Here is a 26,244-nt window from a genome sequence, read left to right on the forward strand (position 1 = left end):
TGCCTTTACATTTTTTAACTTTGATCAAACATTTCGGGTAGCCTTCCACAAGCTTCCCACAATACGTTGGGTGAATTTTGGCCCATTCCTCTTGACAGAGCTGGTGCAACTGAGTCAGGTTTGTAGGCCTCCTTGCTCGCACACGCTTTTTCAGTTCTGCCCACAAATGTTCTATATGATTGAGCTCAGGGCTTTGTGATGGCCACTCCAATACCTTGACTTTGTTGTCCTTAAGCCATTTTGCCACAACTTTGGAAGTATGCTTGGGGTCCTTGTCTATTTGGAAGACCCATTTGCGACCAAACTTTAACTTCCTGACTGATGTCTTGAGATGTTGCTTCAATATATCCACATCATTTTTCTCCCTCATGATGCCATCTATTTTGTGAAGTGCACCAGTCCCTCCTGCAGCAAAGCACCCCCACAACATGATGCTGCCACCCCCGTGCTTCACGGTTGGGATGGTGTTCTTCAGGTTGCAAGCCTCCCTCTTTTTCCTCCAAACATAACGATGGTCATTATGGCCAAACAGTTATATTTTTGTTTCATCAGACCAGAGGACATTTCTCCAAAAAGCACGATCTTTGTCCCCATGTGCAGTTGCAAACCGTAGTCTGGCTTTTTATGGCGGTTTTGGAGCAGTGGCTTCTTCCTTGCTGAGCAGCCTTTCAGGTTATGTCGATATAGGACTTGTTTTACTGTGGATATAGATACTTTTGTACCTGTTTCCTCCAGCATCTTCAGAAGGTCCTGTGCTGTTGTTCTGGAATTGATTTGCACTTTTCGCACCAAAGTACGTTCATCTCTAGAAGACAGAATGCGTCTCCTTCCTGAGCGGTATGACGGCTGCGGGGTCCCATGATGTTTATACTTGCGTACTATTGTTTGTACAGGTGAACGTGGCACCTTCAGGCGTTTGGAAATTGCTCCCAAGAATGTACTAGACTTGGCTGATTGTTTTTTATTTTCCCATGTTGTCAAGTAAAGAGGCACTGAGTTTGAAGGCAGGCCTTGAAATACATCCACAGGTACACCTCCAATTGACTCAAATGATGTCAATTAGCCTATCAGAAGCTTCTAAAGCCGTGACATCATTTTCTGGAATTTTCCAAGCTGTTTAAAGGCACAGTCAACTTAGTGTGTGTAAACTTCTGACCCACTGGAATTGTGATACAGTGAATTATAAGTGAAATAATCTGTCTGTAAACAATTGTTGTAAAAATTACTTGTCATGCACAAAGTAGATGTCCTAACTGACTTGCCAAAGCTTTAGTTTGTTAACAAGACATTTGTGGAGTGGTTGAAAAATGAGTTTTAATGACTCCAACCTAAGTGTATGTAAACTTCCGACTTCAACTGTAGGCGTACAGAGGTCCATTATCAGCAACCATCACTCCTGTGTTCCATTGGCACGTTGTTAGATAATCCAAGTTTATAATTTTAAAAGGAAAATTAATCATTAGAAAACCCTTTAATTATGTTAGCACAGCTGAAAACTGTTTTTCTAATTAAAGAAGCAATAAAACTGGCCTTCTTTAGACTAGTTGCGTACCTGGAGCATCAGCATTTGTGGGTTCGATTACAGGCTCAAAATGGCCAGAAACAAAGAATGTTCTTCTGAAACTCATTAGTCTATTCTTGTTCTGAGAAATGAAGGCTATTCCATGCGAGATATTGCCAAGAAACTGAAGATCTCGTACAACGCTGTGTACTACTCCCATCACAGAACAGCGCAAACTGGCTCTAACCAGAATAGAAAGAGAAATGGGAGGCCCCGGTGCACAACTGAGCAAGAGGACAAGTACATTCGAGTGTCTAGTTTGAGAAACAGACGCCTCACAAGTCTACAACTGGCAGCTTCAATAAATAGTACCCGCAAAACACCAGTCTCAACGTCAATAGTGAAGAGGCGACTCCGGGATGCTGGCCTTCTAGGTAGAGTTGCAAAGAAAAAGCCACTGACTTCATGTCACAACCTGATTGTACAAGATTCACACAAGGCATATTTCACACGATATTTGTAAGTTATTGGTTGTCTGTTTCAATGGAGGTGGCTTTTCAAAAAGCTTTTGTTAGAGCTCTGTTCTACTTTGGTTAGAGAGGAATTGTGCCCAGCTATATAGGAAGCTATCACTGTCTGCAAGACATATCAAAAGGTTTAAGGCAATTTCCCACAGAGGACTAGGTGTTATAGAGTAGTCCACTTTAGGAGAAGCTTTCTGTGTGGAATAAATATTCCCCATAGAGGATGAGGTGTTATATATATACACAGGGTCCTTCACAGTGGTCTTGTCAACACCATGTTAAATATATGGTATAAGGTATAAAACACTAATCACAGATTTCTTCATTAATAGACCATAAGTCATTCATTATTTCCTCTATAATATACAGGAGCTGTTCTCTGCATTTAATGAAACTAGTCTATTTTAACCTGTTCCACTAATTCATACCGTGTGGGACAGTGTGACATCCCCAGTCCCTGTTACATGGGTTATGACCCAAATGGTACACTATTCCCGGTATAGTGCACTACTTTTGACCATGGCCCATATGCCTCTGGTCAAAAGTAGTGCATTATAAACGGAAGAGGGTGCCATTTTGAGATGCAACCATGGAATCATAGAGTGTGTAACACAATAGGAATGTCAAAGATGTGGTGGCATTATCGTATGCTGCTGCTACATGTGCTGTCACGTTCCTGACCTGTTTTATGTTATTTTTGTATGTGTTTAGTTGGTCAGGGCGTGAGTTGGGGTGGGCATTCTATGTTTTGTGTTTCTATGTTTAGGTGGTTGGTAATTAGCCTTATATGGTTCTCAATCAGAGACAGGTGTTTGACTTTTCCTCTGATTGAGAATCATATATAGGTTGGCTGTTCACACTGTTTCTTTGTGGGTGATTGTCTTCCGTGTCTGTGTCTGCGCACCACACGGGACTGTTTCGGTTTGTTCGTTCGTTCGTTTTGTTGTAGTCTGTACCTGTTCGTGCGTTCTTCGTGTTTCATGTAAGTTCTCAGAGTTCAGGTCTGTCTACGTTTTCGTTTTGTTATTTTGTAATCATTTTCAAGTGTTCTTCGTGTTTTCGTCTTTCAATAAATTCAGTATGTATTCACAACCCGCTGCATTTTGGTCCTCAAATCCCTACTCCTCCTCTTCGTCTGAAGAGGAGGAGGACACCCGTTACATGTGCAATTATTTCCAGATCACATATTAATGTTAATTATCAGCACCTCAAATTAAAACCTTGTACTTATCCACAAATCTTTACTCCGGTATACAACTTTTATTACTGCCTTTCTGACTGGGGGTGACGGACAGGATGAGGAGTGTTTAGTGGAGAGCCTGTGTTTTTTAATAGAGGGATGTGTTGCCAGTGTATAGCCAGATAGTGGAAGAACATAAAGGAGAATAATGTGACAATATAAAGCATTGGAACATGACTATTGGAACCGGACTATATAACCTGTATACAACCTAATCTGATTTTGTCATACACTGTGAAGTGGGCCTCATCAGCTTAGTATACCGTATGAAAGCCCAATTTCTGTCTCGTGTTTTTTTTCAGTGAGTAAAACATAGAAATCTTGAATCTAACAATCTATCCAAGGAAAGCTAGAATTTTACAAAATGTTGCTACATTTTATTACTTAGCACTGTTTAGTAAATTACAGCTCAATAGCAAAACCTTACTAACAGGCATATAATCCAACGGGAGGGGCCAATAAAATACCATTTTACACAGTATAATCACCCTTTAATTACAACTAGCCATGGATTGGAGGCTAAACTAATCTTTTTAGAAACAGTAATATGAGGTATTGTTCAAAAGCATTTCTGAAATTAACTATAATAAGCTTTCCTCCTCAGTGTTCATGTATTAGTAATGTGCTTATAGGAGCTTAGTAGGCTCAGGCTCAGCCAATTTTAATGAATTATTTTGCAGCAGGCAGATGACAGATTGCAACCAATTCCTTAAAAAGAAAAAAACATGACATTTGCCTATTTGAATGCTGCGTCCATAACATGTTCTGACTGTTTAATACATTTAATGAAAATGATCTTTTCAAATAATCAAAACAGATTTGACTAAAATACTAGATAGTTCTAGGTCAACCAGCATTGTAATAATAAAATAATAAAATTGTATTGGTCACATGCGCCAATTACAGCAGGTGTATACTTTACAGTGAAATCATTACTTACGAGCCCGTTCTCAGCAATGCAGAGTTAAAAAGTAAGAAAATATTTGTTAAATAAAAAAGGACATAGTAACACAATAAAAATAGCGAGGCTATATACAGAGTACCTGTACCGGGTCAATGTGCAGTGGTACGAGATACGGTAGTTGAGGTAATACAGTATGTACATGTGGGTAGAGGTAAAGTGACTAGGCAATCAGGATATATAATAAACAGAGAAGCATCAGCGTATGTGAAAGTGTGTCTATGTGTGAGTGTGTGGCGTCAATATGCTGGTGTGTGTGTTTTGTGTGTGTGTGAGTGTGAGTATATGTAGTGTGTGTGTTGGCGTTTCAGTGTGGTATGTGTGAGTGCGTGAATAGAGCCAGTGCAAGGGAGTCAGTGCAAAAAAATGACGCTAAATAAATAATAATAATAAATAGTCCAGGTATCCATTTGGTTAACTGCTCAGCAGTCTTATGACGTGGGGGTAGAAGCTGTTCAGGAGCCTTTTGGTCCCAGGTTTGGTGCTCTGGTACCGCTTGCTGTACAGTAGCAGAAAGAACAATCTATGACTTGGGTGGCTGTCTTTTTTTTGGCCTTCCTCTGACACCGCTTGGTATAGAGGTCCTGGATTGCAGGGGGTTCGGGCCCACTGATGTTCTCGGCCATACGCACTACCCTCTAGTGCCTTGCGGTCGGATGCCAAGTAGTTGCCATACCAAGCGGTGATGCAGCAAGTCAAGATGCTCTCAATGGTGCAGCTGTTTAACTTTTTGAGGATCTCAGGGCCCTTGGAAAAACTGTTCAGCATCCTAAATGGGAAGAGGTGTTGTCGTGCTCTCTTCACGACTGTGTTGGTGTTTTTGGAACATGATAGGTCCTTAGTGATGTGCACACCAAGGAACTTGAAGCTCTTGACCTGTTTCACTACAGCCCTGTCGATGTGAATGGGGGCGTGTTCTGCCCTCTGTTTCCTGTAGTCCACGATAAGATCCTTTGTCTTGTCCACGTTGAGGGAGAGGTTATTGTCCTGGCACCACACTGCCAGGTCTCTGACCTCCTCCCTATTGGCTGTCTCATCATCGTCAGTGATCAAGCCTACCACTGTCATGTCATCGAAAAACTTAATGATGTTGGAGTCGTGTTTGGCCATGCAGTCGTGGTTGTACAGGGAGTACAGGAGGGGACTGAGCACGCAACCATGAGGGGCCCCGTGTTGAGGGTCAGCGTGGCAGATGTGTTGTTGCCTACCCTTAGCCCGTGGGGGCGGCCCATCAGAAGGTCCAGGATCCAGTTGCAGAGGGAGCTGTTCAGTCCCAGGCTCCTTAGCTTAGTGATGAGCTTTGTGGGCACTATGGTGTTGAACGCTGAGCTGTTGTCAATGAACAGCAATCTCACATAGGTGTTCCTTTTGTCCAGGTGGGAAAGGGTAGTGTGGAGTGCAATAGAGATTGCGTCATCTGTGGATCTATTTGGGCGGTAAGCAAATTGGAGTGGGTCCAGGGTTTTTGGAATGATGGTGTTGATGTGAAACATGACCAGCCTTTCAAAGCATTTCATGGCTACAAATGTGAGTGCTACGTGGCGGTAGTCATTTAGACAGGTTGCCTTGGCATTCTTGGGCTAAGGGACTATGGTGGTTTGCTTGAAACATGTGGGTATTACAGACTCGGTCCGGGAGAGTTTAAAAATGTCAGTGAAGACACTTGCTAGCTGGTCAGCGCATGCTCTGAGTGTGCGTCCTGGTAATCCGTCTGTCCCTGCGGCCTTGTGAATGTTAACCTGTTTAAATGTCTTACTCAAATCAAATCAAATTGTATTTGTCACATACACATGGGTTAGCAGATGTTAATGCGAGTGTAGCGAAATGCTTGTGCTTCTAGTTCCGACAATGCAGTAATAACCAACGAGTAATCTAACCTAACAATTTCACAACAACTACCTTATACACACAAGTGTAAAGGGATGAAGAATATGTACATAAAAATATATGAATGAGTGATGGTACAGAACGGCATAGGCAAGATGCAGTAGATGGTATAGAGTATATACATATGAGATGAGTAATGTAGGGTATGTAAACATTATATTAAGTGGCATTGTTTAAAGGGGCTGGTGATACATTTTTTACATCAATTTTTCCATTATTAAAGTGGCTGGCGTTGAGTCAGTATGTTGGCAGCAGCCACTCAATGTTAGTGGTGGCTGTTTAACAGTCTGATGGCCTTGAGATAGAAGCTGTTTTTCAGTCTCTCGGTCCCTGCTTTGATACACCTGTACTGACCTTGCCTTCTGGATGATAGCGGGGTGAACAGGCAGTGGCTTGGGTGGTTGTTGTCCTTGATGATCTTTATGGCCTTCCTGTGACATCGGGTGGTGTAGGTGTCCTGGAGGGCAGGTAGTTTGCCCCGGTGATACGTTGTGCAGACCTCACTACCCTCTGGAGAGCCTTACGGTTGTCGGCGGAGAAGGTTCCGTACTACTCACACTGGCTACGGAGAGCGTGATCATACAGTCGTCCGGAACAGCTAGTGCTCTCATGCATGGTTCAGTGTTGCTGGCCTCGAAGCGAGTATAGAAGGCATTTAGCTCGTCTGCTAGGCTCGCGTCACTGGGCAGCTCTCGGCCAGGTTTCCGTTTGTAATCTATGATAGTTAGCAAGCCCTGCCACATCCGACGAGCATCAGAGCCGGTGTAGTAGGATCCATATTGACACTTTGCATGTTTCATGGTTTGTAGGAGGGCGTAGCAGGATTTCTTATAAGCCTATGGATTAGTGTCCCGCTCATTGACTCTAAACTTTAGCTCAGTGCGGATGTTCCCTGTAACACATGGCTTCTGGTTGGGATATGTACGTACGGTCACTGTGGGGACGACGTCGCCGGTGCATTTATTAATGAAGCCGGTGGCTGATGTGGTCAACTCCTCAATGTTATTGGATGAATTCCGGAACAAATTCCAGTTTCTGCTAGCGAAACAGTCCATTAGCTTAGCATCCTTCATCTGACCATTTACGTATTGAGAGCGTCACTGGTACTTCCTGTTTGAGTTTTTGCTTGTAAGCAGGAATCAGGAAGATAGAGTTATGGCCAGATTTGCCAAATGGAGGGTGAGGGAGAGCTTTGTATGTGCCTCTGTGTGTGGAGTAAAGGTGATCTAGAGGTTTTTCCCCCTCTAGTTGCACATGTGACATGCTGGTAGAAATTAGGTAAAACAGATTTCAGTTTCCCTGCATTAAAGTCACTGGCCACTAGGAGCCCCACCTCTGGATGAGCATTTTCTTGTTTTCTTATGGCCCTATACAGCTCGTTGATTGCAGTCTTACTGCCAGCATCGATTTGTGGTGGTAAATAATGGTGGCCATCTTGAAGCATGTGGGGACAGCAGACTGGGATAGGGATTGGTTGAATATGTTCGTAAACACTCCAGACAGCTCTAGTAGAGGTTCATTTATTGTTTACGCTAATTATTTAAGGGTCGCTTTGTTATTATATTTGTAAACTAAAATGCTTAATTGCATTTCAAATCATGAATGACTGGTATGCTGTGTGATGACATGAACTGGTGAATGATTGGTGGATACAGTAGCCTATATATTGAAATATGCCTAAGTTATGGTATTAATACTAAACAGGATGCGCTCCTAGGTCTACAGCTCAATGGTGGTTATACAAGGCTGCTATACTAAGCCTACTAATGACAATTTGGAACAGTTTAAACAACGTTAAAGGAATTATAAATAATACCAGAGAGGCTGTTCTAACGAGAGAGAAAAAGTGTGAAGCCTTTATTACAGCATAGCAAAGATTAAAAACAGCTGGATTTGTGAAATTGTTCATCCGACATGTGGTTGAGTGAGGCTTGGTGCAGAAGGAATCAGTAGGCTATTAAACAAACACTCAACCAGACAACAGAAGCAGAATCTGTCTTTTTTTTCTGTAGATATATATGGATGATTTATAAAGCCAGGCACATTCAACAGTTAGGCTATTGATTATAGACATAATTAAGTTAGGGTTTCTTAGACAATAAGGCAAGAGGTGTTTTCTCATCTCCTCATTCAGCTGCTGCCTCCGCCACATTGTTCTCAAAACCAATATGCTGGTTAACGTTGCTATTATAGCATCATGGTCTAGGAAAAGGCGCCAATTCGACAGCACACTGATGTGTTTCAGAACCGTGGACAGCGACCACTATCCCAATGCGAGAGAAAGGGCATTTGTTATAAAATATTTATTTATTTATTAGTGTAGCACAGTTGTTCTTACATAATATAACCATATACATTTCAGTAGCACGTATCTTAGAGTGATGGACTGTGCCATCCCCATGGCTTCCACAATGGATCAGTCCACTCAGATAGCCGCGAATCAGACCAATGTCTTGTACACCATGAAATAATATATATATTTGTTACCTACTGCTTGACTAAAGAAGTCTCCAAAGCAGCTCCATTCTCATTCAGTAATTATGATGCGTGTAGACAGTAGGGGTGTGCGCATGTGTGCGTACGTGCATCTGTATGTCTGTGCACATTTGTGTGTGTGTGGGGGGGTTCTTGCGTGTGTATGTGTCTGTCTGGCCATGACCTGTGTTTCACACACCTTCTCTGTTTAGTCAGGTGATTAATATGACTGATTTATCATGCTATGTCAGTATGTCATGTTTACCTAGTGATCAGCGATCAGCTACATAGGCTGAGGGGAGAACGTCCTTACTCATGCATTTACCCTGAGCTGTTTCATGGTATTGGCAGTGTGTGTGTGTGTGTTGCTGTGTGGATGTGTAACCCTGTACTTTGTCCTTTCCTCTGTCGGTGAAGACTGCTCAGTGCACACTAAAAACGAATGGTTTTATATAGTGCCAAATAAGTTTTTTGGGGCTTGTAACCATAGCATAACCCTTTTATGCGCTATATGGTACCTTTTTTGAAGGTTCTTTAAATAACCATGCTCATAAGGTTCTAAATGGAACTTTTATTGTGCTGTAGAGAATCCTTCCTAAGGTTCAATAAAGAACATAAAAAAAGTTATATATATAGTACCATCAAAAAGGTTCCGCTGTGGTTACAACTAGAGGTCGACCGATTATGATTTTTCAACGCCGATACCGATTATTGGAGGACCAAAAAAGCCGATACCGATTAATCGGCCGATTTAAATTTTTTGAAATTTGTAATAATGACAATTACAACAATACTGAATTAACATTTATTTTAACTTAATATAATACATCAATAAAATCAATTTAGCCTCAAGTAAATAATGAAACATGTTCAATTTGGTTTAAATAATGCAAAAACAAAGTGTTGGAGAAGAAAGTAAAAGTGCAATATGTGCCATGTAAGAAAGCTAACGTTTAAGTTCCTTGCTCAGAACATGAGAACATATGAAAGCTGGTGGTTCCTTTTAACATGAGTCTTCAATATTCCCAGGTAAGAAGTTTTAGGTTGTAGTTATTATAGGAATTATAGGACTATTTCCCTCTATACCATTTGTATTTCATTAACCTTTGACTATTGGATGTTCTTATAGGCACTTTAGTATTGCAAGTGTAACAGTATAGCTTCCGTCCATCTCCTCGCTCCTCCCTGGGCTCGAACGAGCAACACAACGACAACAGCCACCATCGAAGCAGCGTTACCCATGCAGAGCAAGGGGAACAACTACTATAGAAGTCTCAGAGCGAGTGACGTTTGAAACGCTATTAGCGCGCTAACTAGCTAGCCATTTCACTTCGGTTACACCAGCCTCATCTCGGGAGTTGATAGGCTTGAAGTCATAAACAGCGCAATGCTTGACGCACAACGAAGAGCTGCTGGCAAAACGCACGAAAGTGCTGTTTGAATTAATGTTTACGCGCCTCCTTCTGCCTACCACCGCTCAGTCAGATACTTAGATACTTGTATGCTTGTATGCTCAGTCAGATTATATGCAACGCAGGACACGCTAGATAATATCTAGTAATATCATCAACCATGTGTAGTTAACTAGTGGTTATGATTGATTGTTTTTTATAAGATAAGTTTAATGCTAGCTAGCAACTTACCTTGGCTTACTGCATTTGCGTAACAGGCAGTCTCCACAACGAGAGAGAGGCAGGTCGTTATTGCGTTGGACTAGTTAACTGTAAGGTTGCAAGATTGGATCCCCCGAGCTGACAAGGTGAAAATCTGTCGTTCTGCCCCTGAACAAGGCAGTTAACCCACCGTTCCTAGGCCGTCATTGAAAATAAGAATGTGTTCTTAACTGACTTGCCTAGTTAAATAAAGGTATAAAAATAAAAAAAATAATCGGCAAATCAGCGCCCAAAAATACTGATTTCCGATTGTTATGAAAACTTGAAATCGGCCCTAAATAATCGGCCATTCCGATTAATCGGTCGACCTCTAGTTACAACCCTTTTTGGGGTTATATAAAGAAATGTCCCTTTTTCAGGACCCTGTCTTTCAAAGATAATTCGTAAAAATCCAAATAACTTCACAAAGCTTCATTGTAAAGGGTTTAAACACTGTTTCCCATGCTTGTTCAATGAACCATAAACAATGAATGAACATGCACCTGTGGAACAGTCGTTAAGACACTAACAGCTTACAGATGGTAGGCAATTAAGGTCACAGTTATGAAAACTTAGGACACTAAAGAGGCCTTTCTACTGACTCTGAAAAACACCAAAAGAAAGATGCCCAGGGTCCCTGCTCATCTGCGTGAACGTGCCTTAGGCATGCTGCAAGGAGGCATGAGGACTGAAGATGTGGCCAGGGCAATAAATTGTAATGTCCGTACTGCGAGACGCCTAAGACAGCGCTACAGGGAGGCAGGGCGGACAGCTGATCGTCCTCGTAGTGGCAGACCACGTGTAACAACACCTGCACAGGATCGGTACATCTGAACATCACACCTGCAGGACAGGTACAGGATGGCAACAACAACTCCCCAAGTTACACCAGGAATGCACAATCCCTCCATCAGTGCTCAGACTGTCCCCAATAGGCTGAGAGAGGCTGGACTGAGGGCTTGTAGGCCTGTTGTAATGCAGGTCCTCACCAGACATCACCGGCAACAACGTTGCCTATGGGCACAAACCCACCATCGCTGTACCAGACAGGACTGAAGTGCTCTTCACTGACGAGTCGCGGTTTTGTCTCACCAGGGGTGATGACCTTTCCAAGATGGCGTAGCTTTCCAAGATGGCGTAGCAGTGCAGACGTGGTTTCTCGTCCTCTCGTTTACTTTTTGTATTTTTCGTCTTTTTTGTATATATTCCAATTTATTTTCAATCTTTTTTTCCATTTTTAAATTAAATATACCTTCCGGTAACCCGCCTCACTCAATGTGACACGGATCTGCTATTTTTTTAATTTTTAGACCTTATAGCCAAAACTTTCATCAGCAGCTAGCCAGCTAATTAGCTACTAGCTATTTAGTCATTGTTAGCCGCTGCTAGCAGCCTTTACCCTCTGCTCAGGCACCAGCCATTTTTTAGCCTGGATAATACCTGCCAGCCTCGGACTGTTTTTCTCCACTACAAGGCCAGATTCCTGCCGTAAACCCTGGACCATTACTCCTGATCATCACAGCTAGCTAGCTGCCACCGAGTGGCCCAGCCCCGAAGCTAGCCCTGAGCCAGGCGCATCTCCTGGCTAGCAAACGAAATTACCACAACTACAATACCTCTTTTGCCATCTGGCCTAGTTCCTTTGTCGACACGGCGCCCCGCCGTACCACCACGACTGGTCCGCAGACATAATTCCATCCGCTGTGCCTTCAACCGGCCTTTGCCGGACGTCGGAGCAGACGCTTCTACTTACCCCGGCCTGCTACCTTTAAACGCTGTGTCTCCCGCGTGCTAGCGTAGAAACGACTACCCCGCGGCTTCCCTGTTCCATCTATTGCTGTATACTGGACCCTATGATCACGTGGCTACATAGCTGATGCCTGCTGGACTTTTCATTTATCACGGTACTCCACTTTGTTTACTTTTGTTTATCTGTCGGCCCTAGCCCTGAATTCAGGCCCTGTGTGTAGTTAACCGACCCTCTCTGCCCATTTATCGCCATTTTACCTGTTGTTGTCTTAGCTGATTAGCTGTTGTTGTCTTACCTGTTGTTGTCTTAGCTAGCTCTCCCAATCAACACCTGTGATTGCTTTATGCCTTGCTTTATGTCTCTCTCAAATGTCAATCTGCCTTGTATACTGTTGTTAAGGATAGTTATCATTGTTTTAGTTTACTGCGGAGCCCCTAGTCCCACTGTACATGCCTCAGATACTTCCTTTGTGCCACCTCCCATACATGCGGTGACCTCACCCAGTATAACCAGCGTGTCCAGAGATGCAACCTCTCTTCTCATCACTCAGTGCCTGGGCTTACCACCACTGTACCCGCACCCCACCATACCCATGTCTGCACATTATGCCCTGAATCTATACTACCACGCCCAGAAATCTGCTCCTTTTATTTTCTGTCCCCAACGCACTAGATGACCAGTTTTGCTAGTCTTTAGCCGTACCCTCATCCTACTCCTCCTCTGTTCCTCGGGTGATGTGGAGGCTAACCCAGGCCCTGTGTGTCCCCAGGCACTCTCATTTGTGGACTTCTGTAATCGAGAAAGCCTTGGTTTCATGCATGTTAACATCAGAAGCCTCCTCCCTAAGTTTGTTTTACTCACTGCTTTAGCACACTCCGCCAACACTAATGTCCTTGCCGTGTCTGAATCCTGGCTTAGGAAGGCCATCAAAAATGTGGAGATTTCCATACCCAACTACAACATTTTACATCAAGATAGAACTGCCAAAGGGGGAGGAGTTGCAATCTACTGCAGAGATAGCTTACAAAGTTCTGTAATACTTTCCAGGTCTATGCCCAAACAGTTCGAGCTTCTAATTTTAAAAATGAATCTCTCCAGAAATAAGTCTCTCACTGTTGCCGCCTGTTATAGACCCCCCTCAGCTCCCAGCTGTGCCCTGGACACCATATGTGAATTGATTGCCCCCCATCTATCTTCAGAGTTCGTTCTGTTAGGTGACCTAAACTGGGATATGCTTAACACCCCAGCAGTCCTACAATCTAAGCTAGATGCCCTCAATCTCACATAAATTATCAAGGAAACCACCAGGTACAACCCTAAATCCGTAAACATGGGCACCCTCACAGATATTATCCTGACCAACTTGCCCTCCAAATACACCTCTGCTGTTTTCAATCAGGATCTCAGCGATCACTGCCTCATTGCCTGCATCCGCTATGGGTCTGCGGTCAAACGACCACCCCTCATCACTGTCAAACGCTCCCTAAAACACTTCTGTGAGCAGGCCTTTCTAATTGACCTGGCCCGGGTATCCTGGAAGGATATTGACCTCATCCCGTCAGTAGAGGATGCCTGGTCATACTTTAAAAGTAATTTCCTCACTATCTTAAATAAGCATGCCCCTTTCAAAGAATGTAGAACTAAGAACAGATACAGCCCTTGGTTTACTCCAGACCTGACTGCCCTTGACCAGCACAGAACCATCCTGTGGCGGACTGCAATAGCATCGAATAGTCCCCGCGATATGCAACTGTTCAGGGAAGTCAGGAACCAATACACACAGTCAGTCAGGAAAGCAAAGGTTAGCTTTTTCAAACAGAAATTTGCATCTGTAGCTCTAACTCCAAAAAGTTTTGGGACACTGTAAAGTCCATGGAGAACAAGACCACCTCCTCCCAGCTGCCCACTGCACTGAGGTTAGGTAACACGGTCACCACCGATAAATCCATGATAATCGAAAATTTCAAGAAGCATTTCTCTACGGCTGGCCATGCTTTCCTCCTGGGTACCCCAACCCCGGCCAACATCTCCGCACCCCCTGCAGCTACTTGCCCGAGCCGCCACAGCTTCTCCTTCACCCAAATCCAGATAGCAGATGTTCTGAAAGAGCTGCAAAACCTGGACCCGTACAAATCAGCTGGGCTAGACAATCTGGATCCTCTCTATCCACCGCCATTGTTGCAAGCCCTATTACCAGTCTGTTCAACCTCTCTTTCGTATTGTCCGAGATCCCTAAAGATTGGAAAGCTGCCGCGGTCATCCCCCTCTTCAAAGGGGGTGACACTCTAGACCCAAACTGTTATAGACCTATATCCATCCTGCCCTGCCTTTCTAAAGTCTTCGAAAGCCAAGTTAATAAACAGATCACTGACCATTTCAAATCCTACCGTACCTTCTCCGCTCTGCAATCCGGTTTCCGAGCTGGTCATGGGTGCACCTCAGCCACGCTCAAGGTACTAAATGATATCATAACCGCCATCGATAAAAGACAGTACTGTGCAGCCGTCTTCATCGACCTGGCAAGGCTTTCAACTCTGTCAATCACCGTATTCTTATCGGCAGACTCAATAGCCTTGGTTTCTCAAATGACTGCCTCGCCTGGTTAACCAACTACTTCGCAGACAGAGTTCAGTGTGTCAAATCGGAGGGCAGTCTCTATGGGGGTAACACAGGGTTCAATTCTCAGGCCCACTCTTTTCTCTGTATATATCAACGATGTCGCTCTTGCTGCGGGTGATTCCTTGATCCACCTCTATGCAGACGACACCATTCTGTATACATCTGGCCCTTCTTTGGACACTGTGTTAACTAACCTCCAAACAAGCTTCAATGCCATACAACACTCCTTCCATGGCCTCCAACTGCTCTTAACTAATTAAACGGTAGTAAAACCAAATGCATGCTTTTCAACCGTTCGCTGCCCACACCCGCCCGCCCGACTAGCATCACTACTCTGGACGGTTCTGACTTAGAATATGTGGACAACTACAAATACCTAGGTGTCAGGCTAGACTGTAAACTCTCCTTCCAGACTCATATCAAACATCTCCAATCCAAAATCAAATCTAGAATCGGCTTTCTATTTCGCAAGAAAGCCTCCTTCACTCACGCTGCCAAACTTACCCTAGTAAAACTGACTATCCTACCGATCCTCGACTTCGGCAATGTCATCTACAAAATAGCTACCAATACTCTACTCAGCAAATTGGATGTAGTCTATCACAGTGCCATCCGTTTTGTTACCAAAGCGCCTTATACCACACACCACTGCGACCTGTATGCTCTAGTCGGCTGGCCCTCGCTACAAATTCGTCGCCAGACCCACTGGCTCCAGGTCATCTATAAGTCTATGCTAGGTAAAGCGTGGAGGGTCCAGCATCATCGGACTGAGCTTGTTGTCATTGCAAGCAATCTCAACACCGTGCGTTACAGGGAAGACATCCTCCTCCCTCATGTGGTACCCTTCCTGCAGGCTCATCCTGACATGGCCCTCCAGCATGACAATGCCACCAGCCATACTGCTAGTTCTGTGCTTGATTTCCTGCAGATAGGAATGTCAGTGTTCTGCCATGGCCAGCAAAGAGCCCGGATCTCAATCCCATTGAGCACTTTTGGGACCTGTTGGATCGGAGGGTGAGGGCTAGGGCCAATCCCCCCAGAAATGTCCGGGAACTTGCAGGTGCCTTGGTTGAAGAGTCGGGTAACATCTCACAGCAAGAACTGGCAACTCTGGTGCTGTCCATGAAGAGGAGATGCACAGCAGTACTTAATGCAGCTGGTGGCCACACTAGATACTGACTGTTACTTTTGATTTTGATCCCCCCTTTGTTCAGGGACACATTATTCCATTTCTGTTAGTCACATGTCTGTGGAACTTGTTCAGTTGTTGAATCTTATGTTCCTACAAATATTTACACATGTTAAGTTTGCTGAAAATAAACGCAGTTGACAGTGAGAGGAAGTGTTTTTTGCTGAGTTTAGAACCCTTCTTATGGTTCAGTATAGAACCTTCATGGAGAATGTATCTATAAACATCCTTTCTCAATCTCAAAGGTTCTTTGTGGAACCATACAGGTTTTTATATGAAATTCATTTTAGTTATCACGAATAAAAATGCAAAGATCCTTTGACGGGCTTAAAAGGTTCTCAGTATGGTTCTGCATAGAACCATCACCCTTCCCAAAGAACCCTTGAGAAACAATTGTTTAGTGTGTGGCGATTTGTGTGTGCTCTCATATATCTTGTGTGTGTGTGTGTGTGTGTGTGTGTGTGTGTGTGTGTGTGTGTGTGTGTGTGTGTGTGTGTGTGTGTGTGTGTGTGTGTGTGTGTGTGTGTGTGTGTGTGTGTGTTTTCCCCAGGGTTGTGGTTGTCGGTGGGGATGGCTCGGTGGCCGAGGTGGCACATGGGCTGTTGCTCCGGGCCCAGATGGATGCAGGCAGGGACACAGACTCCATGTTCACGCCTGTCCGAGCAACACTTCCTCTAGGGCTAATACCAGCAGGTGATGAGCAAGGATGGTGGCGCACACACACACACACACACACCAGCAGGTGAGGAGCAAGGGTGGCTTGACCGCTCTCCTCTGCAGCTGTTCTCAATCCTCCCCCAATATTTAGAACAGCTTTTCTCCAGGTGATGAGATGACCAAGTTTATGAAGAGTACATCTGCTATTACAACACCATATTGGTTTGAATGGTTTTAGTTTGTATGTTACTACACACCATCAGGCCATAGAGGTCAGGGGGGTTCTAAATGTTTTCTTGAAGCATTCTAGTTTTCTAGCATTCTACTGCACTTCAGAATTGTGAACATTGGCAGTCTATCAACCTTTGTAAATGCATGTGGCTCAGACATTAGCTGATTCTGAGCCTCATGCAGTGGATGGTTATAAAGAGCTCATCACTCCAATTATTTGTGGATTAAACCCTCATAGCCACACACACACGCCATGAATGACCCTACACACCACAGCCAGCAGCGAGGGTATCAACAATGCTGGCGTGGGCCAGTCTGGCTATTTAAGCCAACAGTTTGACCTTCATGTGTCATTCTAGGCTGTGGTGGTAGAATTGAGTGCTGCTGTTAGCAGCCAAGGATGGAAGCCGTCCAAGCTCTGCATCCCCTGCAAATTGGATGCTCAGAAGTCACTGTATCTCTTCATTACTGGGTTTCCCTATGGAGTATTTGTAAACAGTTTCCAATCACAAACAGGAGAGCGAGGTGAGATAGGCACCCGAGGAGGAATAGATCCGCTCTACCAGGAATAGGTCACTCCTGAGACTGAGGAGGGATGTGTTCATATCTCTTTTGTTGAAGGAAGTAATAAACAAGCTCCACAGCAGCCCTGTGTTCAAATATTGTTTCGGGGATTTCAGTTACTTTCAAAGTAATTTGGTAAGTAAGTCTTTTGATATGTTTTATTTGAAAACAGAAGTAGTTGAACATTAGAATGTTTTTGGAAATACACATGGAAAGTATTGAAAAAGCAGTTGATTCGGGCCCAATGATTAGAAAATACACAAATACACAGAAAACAAGAATTTAAATAACAAATACTCAAATACACAGAAAACAAGTATTTCGATAACAAATACACAGGTCTGCTCCACAGTTTATCAACATTACACCATTTGAATTTAAAAGATTGGTGGTATTATGGTACTGTCAAAGTTAACAATTATATCCATAGTCTCAACAATATCCATATCTATTATCTATCGCACACTTCTTGCATTTAATGCATTTGTTTGTTTTCTGAGATTTTAAAGTTGAGCTAACTAATTGCTATTGCTGTCATAGTTAAAACTTTTACATCGTAATTTAAAAAAAGAATAATCCAGTCATCACATAATCTTACAGAATCAGTAGTGTAACACAGAGGATCACAAATACATTTCATTTAGAGAAAGGCCAATTAAATGCACTGAGCATGCTAATCAAGAAACCATTTCTAATTTCTACATGCATATTACACAGCTGTTTGGTATGTGTAGCATATAAACAACAGGATTCAAATTAATTGGACCGGTTTAAAGGGTTTCAGGGGGACTATTAATTTCTTTGATATTCCAGACAAACCACCAAAATGTTGGTGCCGTTAGTTTTCCCTTCCAGAGTCTCTCTCCCTCTCTCTATTTCGCTCTCTTTCTCTCCCTCCGTCTTTCTTTCGCTCTTTTTCTCCCTATTTCTCTCTCCCTATCTCTCTCTCTGTCTCTTATTCTCTCTCTTTGAGACATGCTTGACTAGACTAGCATCACATTCATCTGCCGGCCAGGGTGGGGAGACATTAACAGGCATATGCATATTCATGATGTCTGCTTAATTAAGTTAATTGTTTTGCAGAAGTGCCTTGCACACTTCCAAGGACATTTTATTTCTCTCTCTCTCTATCTCTCACTCTCTCTTTTTTCTCTTACTCTTTCTCTCTCTTTATTTGCTATCTCTGTCTCTCTATCTCTATCTCTCTCTTCCACCCCTCCTCCTGCATGTTATCTCTCTTCATCTGTAGTGCTGTTGTATGTATGGGTGATGTACAGTGTTCTTATGGAGATGCTAACATTGTTGGCGCAGTACTATGAACAAGTGTGTGCCTTTTGGGAAGAGTGTGTGCCTTTTGGGAATGTGAACACCACACACAACAATGGCTAGGAACAATAGATGCTAACACAACCGATGATGTAAAATACTATATATCAACACTAGTTCCATTGTAGTATTGGGGAAATCTCAGGTGGCATTTATCTACACAGTAGATATATTGAATTATAAGGGACAATAGAGTAAAGAGGTTATTAATCACACTATGCAAATGATTAGTTCATGCATAATAAGCAATTACAATGCTTATCCCTTCTAAACATTTAGAAATGTATTAGCTACTTTAAGTATCTTAATTACATGTAACTCACATTTCAATGTATTTAAAAAATTTAATTCTATGACTAATCACCAATCTGTATTTGTTATGAATGAAAATATACCTGAAATTCCCTTTACCCTCCTTATCAAATGTAATTGCAGCAATGAAGATGCAGGGTCTGGAGAGGGGTTGGTTTGGAGGGGGGGTGGGGGTGTAACTGTATAACAGAAGCAGAAACTTGGGAGGTCTATCTTTCTGTAGCCGATCTGTCTGATATGACTCCTGTATGTGTTCCGTGGTATCCACGCCACCATGTCAGAGGAGAGGCGGGAAAGGTCAGTTTCTCACCCGTCTGTCTATAGACCTACTCATTTATAGACATCAGTTCTTAAATCCTGTTCATCTGCGCAAACAACATGGCAGATAGCAGCATGAAAGGAAATGCCTACTCACCAAGTGACAGACAACCTTGTCTCTCTCTCTCGCTCTCTTCTTTCTCTCGCTCTCTCTTGCTCTCTCTCTGCTCTATCTCTCTGTCCATCTCTGCTCTCTCTCTCTCTCTCTCTTCTTTCTCTCGCTCTCTCTTGCTCTCTGTCTCTCTCTCCATCTCTTTCTCTCTCTCTCTGCTCTCTCTCTCTCTCCATCTCTCTCTCTCTCTCTCTCTCTCTCTCTCTCTCTCTCTCTCTCTCTCTCTCTCTCTCTCTCTCTCTCTCTCTCTCTCTCCTGTGTGTTTGTCTATGTCTGTAATCAGTACAAACACACTGACACCTGTTCTATTCCGGCCACCGCTGACCCCAAGGTAAACTCGGCCTAATTGGCATCAGACAATATTAAGTTTTATGTCTTCCCTCTAACAAAGTGCTCATTTTGTTCATTATTAACCCAATCTCTACAGACAGTGAGATACAGTGTGTTTGCATAGGTTTCCTTGTCTTTTGTATCACTGTGAATCGTGATAGCTTGCTACAATCAGGTGGCTTACTTCTGCAATAATAAGGTCAGCCATTATAGGTTTGAGAATTGATATACTGTAAGTGAATGAGTGAATAGCCAAACTACCTGGATGGTAAAGACATTCCCCTGTGAGAACTACCTATTGTTTGATGACTGTATCATTTGTATTCCACTGTTCTGCATGTCTTTCTCTCCAGGCTCCACTGACGTGGTGGCCTGTTCTGTCCATGGCATACGGCATCCTGTTACTGCTGCAATGCACATCATCATGGGTACGTTCTCCTGTGTTATCCCATTTCATCTGTAGACATCATACAATACTACTGATTATAGAGCTGCAATGGAACAGCCTGGCGGGTAGGAGCGTTGGGCAAGTAACCGAAAGGTTGCTGGATTGAATCCCTGAGCTGACAAGGGAAACATCTGTCATTCTGCTCCTGAGTAAATCAAATCAAATCAAATGTTATTTGTCACATGCGCCGAATACAACAGGTGTAGACCTTACAGTGGGTTAAGGCGGATAACCCACTGTTCCCCAGGCAGCGATGATGTGGATGTCGATTAAGGCAGCCCTCCACACCTCTCTGATTCAGAGGGATTGGGTTAAATGCAGAAGACACATTTCAGTTGAATGCATTCAGTTATACAACTGACTAGGTATCCCCCTTTCCTTTCCCTAATGGAGCTCAAATATACACTGACTGGATTAATATGTAAATGGCATGCATATTTACTTTACTAGTCCACCGAGTTGTGTGAGCGCGCATGCGTGTGTGAACGTGTGTGAGCGTATGTGAGCGCGTGTGTGAGTGCGTGTGTGAGTGCGTGTGTGAGCGCGTGCGTGAGCGCATGTGTGAGCGTGTGAGCGCGTGTGCGTATGTGAGCGCGTGTGTGAGTGCGTGTGCGTGTGTGAGCGCGTGTGCGTGCGTGAGCGCATGTATGAGCGTGTGAGCGCGTGTGCATGTGTGAGCGCGTGTGTGAGTGCGTGTGCGTGTGCGTGCGTGAGCGCGTGTGCGTGTGTGAGCGCGTGTGCATGTGTGAGCGAGTGTGCGTGTGTGAGCGCGTGTGCGTGTGTGATCCACACACAAGAGTATCAGTTTCAGAATTATGCGGTTCTCTTCCGCCACAATAGAATGATAGGTAAGGAACTAGTAGTTGGTGCAATCTGGTGCTTAAAGTCCTTAATTAGCTCCATAAAGTCCTTAATTAGCGCCATAAAGTCCTTAATTAGTTCCATAAAGTCCTTAATTAGCTCCATAGCTGACATTGTGGGATGTGGGAGGCTCTGAGCAGAGCTGCTGGTCCCTGGAGAACGACAGAGAAGGGCTGTCATTCTGTCCCTCACACGGTCTCTGTTTTTTCTCATATGACTAGATAGGGCTTTCTCACACTCACTGAGTCTGTTGTGACAGACTGAACATAAACGTTAATAAATCTAGTAGCTGCCTTGGTTCTGGTGTCACAGAGAATACAGACACCTAAAACCATACGCACTCACACACTCTCACAGGCTCACACACACACACACACACACCTATACTATACATCTGTTGGCTGGTCTGCTGGTCCACAACCGACTGCAGTGATCCGCTTTTTACCTCAGTGAGGCTATCGTCTGATGTCTGTCTGTCTGTCTGTCTGTCTATGTGTCTGTCCATCTGTTCTGTCTGTCTTTCTGTCCGTCGGTCCATCTGTCTGTCTGAGGAAGGAGATGGAAGTTCCTGGTAGTTAACTGTCTGGTCTGTTGTGTTGTCTGTGCTGTGTGAGTCTGGGCTTAGCCTGACAGACAAGAGGATTGGGCTTGTGTCAAGGGATTACATATAGTAGCAGGGCTTGGAAAACATGACACACAAAATATCATTTGTAGGTTTCTCCTGTTGCGCTTAAGGTAGAGACTCAACCTCCGCAAAATCATAGAACAATAGAAAATAATCCTCTTTATGTGGACATTCCACCAATACATTTCTTGCATTATCTGTCTCTGTGTTATAAGTGCAGTACAATGTGTACTGGAATCAGTTTGAAATGTTGTGAAAAAATAGCATCTATCCCATGCAGAAAATTGTGTGTACAGTGCAAATGAAAGTCCTATTGAAACAATCACTCATGCTACATTAGACTTCCATTATAAACCCAATGCTGACCTCAACTAAACGAGATAAATCTACTCTTCATTAAATCATCTGTTTTACGTTATGAACCATATGGTGCTGTAATCCATAACACTGAGCTAGGTGAGACTTCTAGCAGCACCCAGGCCGTGCAGTTCAGTCCAGTTTTGTCAGCGGTTATGTAGATGGATGAGTTGTTTTGTGTTCACATTCTTGTACACATATAATAGCACTGTGAGAATATGTCATACAATTCACACTTTATTCTGAGTTAACAATATGGAGCAGCATTTGATCATTTATCTCCCTGTCTAAGCATCTTATTCAGGGAATGCAAACAAACATTTCTTAAGTCGTCTTTTTGACATGACTGAACCCTTCCTCCTTCCAAAACGCTGTCAAATCTCACCTGATTAGAAATGAACACACAGACAAATGTTTTTATTTTGGTCTTAAAATATGTCTAGCCTTTTGGCTTAGAGGCAAACTAATGTTAACAACAACACAGAACACCTGACACCAACAGGGCATGGTGATGCTTATTTACGACAGGCTGATATAGGGCTTGTTGGTTTTCTAATTAAGCAATATTTACGCATGTGAATAAGGCCAACTGGCAGGATGTTTTAGACCATAATGAATATTCATGAGGTATGGGATCGGGGAGCCATATATGGGCGAGACAGAAAGAGGTCAGGAATGTGTGTAGGCCAATAGGATGGGACCTGTGTCTGTACCATCAGAAGCCTATATTGCCACAAGAGCTATGGCTTTGACATAGTCTGGTTATAATGGAAGTTATTAACCCTAGGTAAATAATTGACCATTTTGATGCTGGACTAAATGTAGGCGTACCGCTGAAGTGGAGGAATTCCGACAGAGAACACTTCATCCAGTAGAAACATATCATTCAAGCTGCAGCATCGTGATGCCAACTTCATACAGTACAGTCATTGATATCTGTGATATCTATACTTCTGACGTCTTTGTTTCCAATCTGTGTGTCTCCCCAGGCCACCATCAGGAGGTAGATGTGTGTAGTTTCAGTTGTCTGGGTCGCCTTCTGCGTTTCGGCTTCTCTGCGATGTTTGGTTTCGGCGGGCGGACGCTGGCCCTGGCAGAGAGGCATCGCTGGATGCCACCCGGGCAGAGACGGGAGTTTGCCGTGATCAAAACGCTGGCAAACCTCAAGTAAGACAGTCTCTCTCTAGAGAGTCACATGCAAAGACACACATGCACAGTGTGCACACACACACACACACACAAAAACACACATCACACCAGTTCCCTCATAAAGTGTGGCCTAATCCTCCAGGGACTGAGACTTGCCAGCCTGCTATCAAAGCCAGGGTTTCCTTCTGAGCAGTCTCTTTATCACACATGAATCTGTCTCTAGAGAACCATCCCTCCTCTTCTCCAATCCAGCCATCTGAAGTCTGCGCTCTCTCTTCTCTTCGGTACTCTTCTCCCTCTCCCTCCCTCCCCCTCCATATCTCTCTCTCTCCCTCCCCCTCCATATCTCTCTCTCTCTCTCTCTCTCTCTCTCTCTCTCTCTCTCTCTCTCTCTCTCTCTCTCTCTCTCTCTGTCTCTCTGTCTCTCTCTGTCTCTCTGTCCCTGTCTCTGTCTGATTGCAGGCCTGAAGACTGTGAGTTGTCCTATCTTCCTGTGAAGAAAGTCCAGACTGAAACGCTGGATCCAGTAAAGTAAGTGACAGAAGTCTGTCTGATGATTAGACTCTGCAGTCCAAGTTTGATAGTATTTAGCTGTGTGAAATTGATTTAAAACAGGCATCTGTGGGCTTAATTGGTCATTGGAAGGAAACCAAAATGCCTCCGATGTAGAAGATCAACCGACTAAATATGAGGGGAGAATCTCACACAGAAAGACAAAAGACAAAATTATGCATCTGAAAACAAATTTCAAAACTGTGTTTACAACTGTTTTTTTGTTTGTTGCAGAAATGAGTACTTAAAGGACGACATGGGTGAGTTTGTCATGGATGATGTTTATCAATGTGAACTTTTCTAAATATCACCTTCTAGTGTAACTCTCTCCTCACTAAAACTTCTCCCCCTCCTTGGTCTTCTCTAGAAGAGGAAGAGTCGTGGACGACCACCCGGGGTCTGTTCCTCAACGTCAGCATCATGGCCATCCCTTGTCTCTGCTCCATGGCCCCCAGGGGCCTAGCCCCTAACACCAGGTATGTGAATCTCTCTTTCTTTCAAATATTTTATTTTACGTTTTCAATACATCACAGTCAACAACAACAACAACCACAACAACATATACAACAGCGATGTCAAGGTCTTCAAATGAGGAATGTGGGTCTCTCTGATCACAACTACCTCCTGCATGTGTGACTGCAATACATGGATGCAAATGTGCGTGAGTGCATACGAGCCTGCATCTATGTCTAGTATGTGTGTGTGGTTGACTGAGCAATGTGCATGACCTAAGTCCTGGACCAGTGATAATGGCTTGATGATTCCGAGCTGCCATGCCATGCTGTGTTAGGTGTGAGTAAATAAGCCAATGAGTGAACTGGGTCAGTGTGTCTGTGGTGTCTCAGTAGACATGGAGCCCAGCCTCCCAGCCAGGCCATTGCCATACAGGGGCCAGCCAGTTCCAGGTAATCCTCTGGGATTGAGATCAGACTACTGAGGTCAAAGGCTTCTAACTGGACTAATCGGCACATAATGACTCTGATTAAAGGGAGTGGCAGAGTTTATTAAAGGGAGTGGCAGAGTTTATTAAAGGGAGTGGCAGAGTTTATTAAAGGGAGTGGCAGAGTTTATTAAAGGGAGTGGCAGAGTTTATTAAAGGGAGTGGCAGAGTTTATTAAAGGGAGTGGCAGAGTTTATTAAAGGGAGTGGCAGAGTTTATTAAAGGGAGTGGCAGAGTTTATTAAAGGGAGTGGCAGAGCTTATTAAAGGGAGTGGCAGAGAGGGAGGACTTAAATACCAGAGCATCTGTGGGCACTGCAGGACCAGGACTTCTAGGTGGTTTAGACAAATGGCATCCTATTCCCTACACTCTTAGAATGTCTGGTGACTTGAAGAACCCTGGAGATCCTCAAGGAACCTCTGGATTTCCTCAAGGAACCATTGCTAGTCAATGGTTCATATTTGCACCTTTGTTTAGTAGAGGGGTTCTTGGAGGAACCTTTAATGTTTCAATGTAGCAACTGATTCCTGGAGGAACCCTGGACTAGAAGCATGGCTTAGTAGTGGCGTGCCTTTCATATAGATATTTTTCGGCCACCCGTGGGGCTAAATGTAATTCCTGTTCATCTGTTCTGTTATATTGTCAGGTTGAACACTGACAGTTTAGTAGCTTCAATGAGTCTAACAGAGGTGTATGAGTTCCTCAAGAGCCTTTGCAAGAGTTGGAATGGTTACAACTTTACTACTATATGTAATCAGTAAAGTAAGTATTATTGATATTATATTGTAATATGCATAAATATGAATGGAAAATTTGAGGTGTACAAACTGAACATGATGAACAGGAATGTAATTTACTCCAACGGGTGGACAAAAATAACCAGCTCAATGCCACGCCTCCAATAAGCCACACCTCTAATCTTCTGATAGGCTGACACCTCTACAATATATTATTCAAAAGGTTTGAAATTGAACCTCTCCAATCACAAAAAGGTTCTGGTTTGAACCTTTACACAGGGGTTCCTCAAAGGCCCTCTTCAGAGAGGTTCCTCAAAGGCCCTCTTCAGAGGGGTTCCTCAAAGAATCTTTTTGAACTGAAAAGGCTCCCACTGTGTGGCAATTTTTAAAACCCCAAAAGGTTCTTCCAGGCTCCTGTATAGTGCACTACATAGGGAATAGAGTGCCATTTGAGACAGCTTCAGTCTGAGACTGGCCTCAGTAATGATATAGCATGTGGTAGAGCAACAGGCCCCACACAGTGAAGTGGAACCACACTGCTTATTATAGCATCATCAACCTTAACTACACAAGACAGAAACAGTAGTGTTTGTAGATACTGACTATTAGTTGACCCGTTTACAATAACACATACAGTAGTACGTGTAAGTAGAACTAATGTATACCACTCTCTGTTCTGTCCCTGACATTCTCGATTCTACTGCATGGTAACGGATGACAGGAAAAATATAGGATTTGTTGCTTTATCAACCTGTTTGGATTGAATTGGCCACAGACTGATGTATCTAAAACCTGCTATGCATGTGTGTTCAAACCGGTTTGGATTGAATTTGCCACAGACTGATGTATCTAAAACCTGCTATGCATGTGTGTTCAAACCGGTTTGGATTGAATTGGTCACAGCAATGTAGTATACATATGAAAGGA

General features: G+C 43.6%; 1 protein-coding gene across 1 annotated transcript in view; it reads left to right on the forward strand.

Moving 5' to 3' along the window:
- cerkl (ceramide kinase-like) overlaps nucleotides 1–26,244 on the forward strand; it is an 81,758-nt gene that overhangs the window by 52,610 nt on the left and 2,904 nt on the right. Inside the window, exons 5-10 of the mRNA XM_039014712.1 lie at nucleotides 16,349–16,491; nucleotides 20,002–20,076; nucleotides 22,929–23,106; nucleotides 23,551–23,619; nucleotides 23,875–23,900; nucleotides 24,008–24,116. Coding sequence (XP_038870640.1) covers nucleotides 16,349–16,491; nucleotides 20,002–20,076; nucleotides 22,929–23,106; nucleotides 23,551–23,619; nucleotides 23,875–23,900; nucleotides 24,008–24,116 — 600 coding nt within the window. The remainder of the gene's footprint in view (nucleotides 1–16,348; nucleotides 16,492–20,001; nucleotides 20,077–22,928; nucleotides 23,107–23,550; nucleotides 23,620–23,874; nucleotides 23,901–24,007; nucleotides 24,117–26,244) is intronic.

Source organism: Salvelinus namaycush, chromosome 19, assembly GCF_016432855.1.
Source record: "Salvelinus namaycush isolate Seneca chromosome 19, SaNama_1.0, whole genome shotgun sequence".
In the NCBI taxonomy this organism is placed as follows: Eukaryota; Metazoa; Chordata; class Actinopteri; order Salmoniformes; family Salmonidae; genus Salvelinus; species Salvelinus namaycush.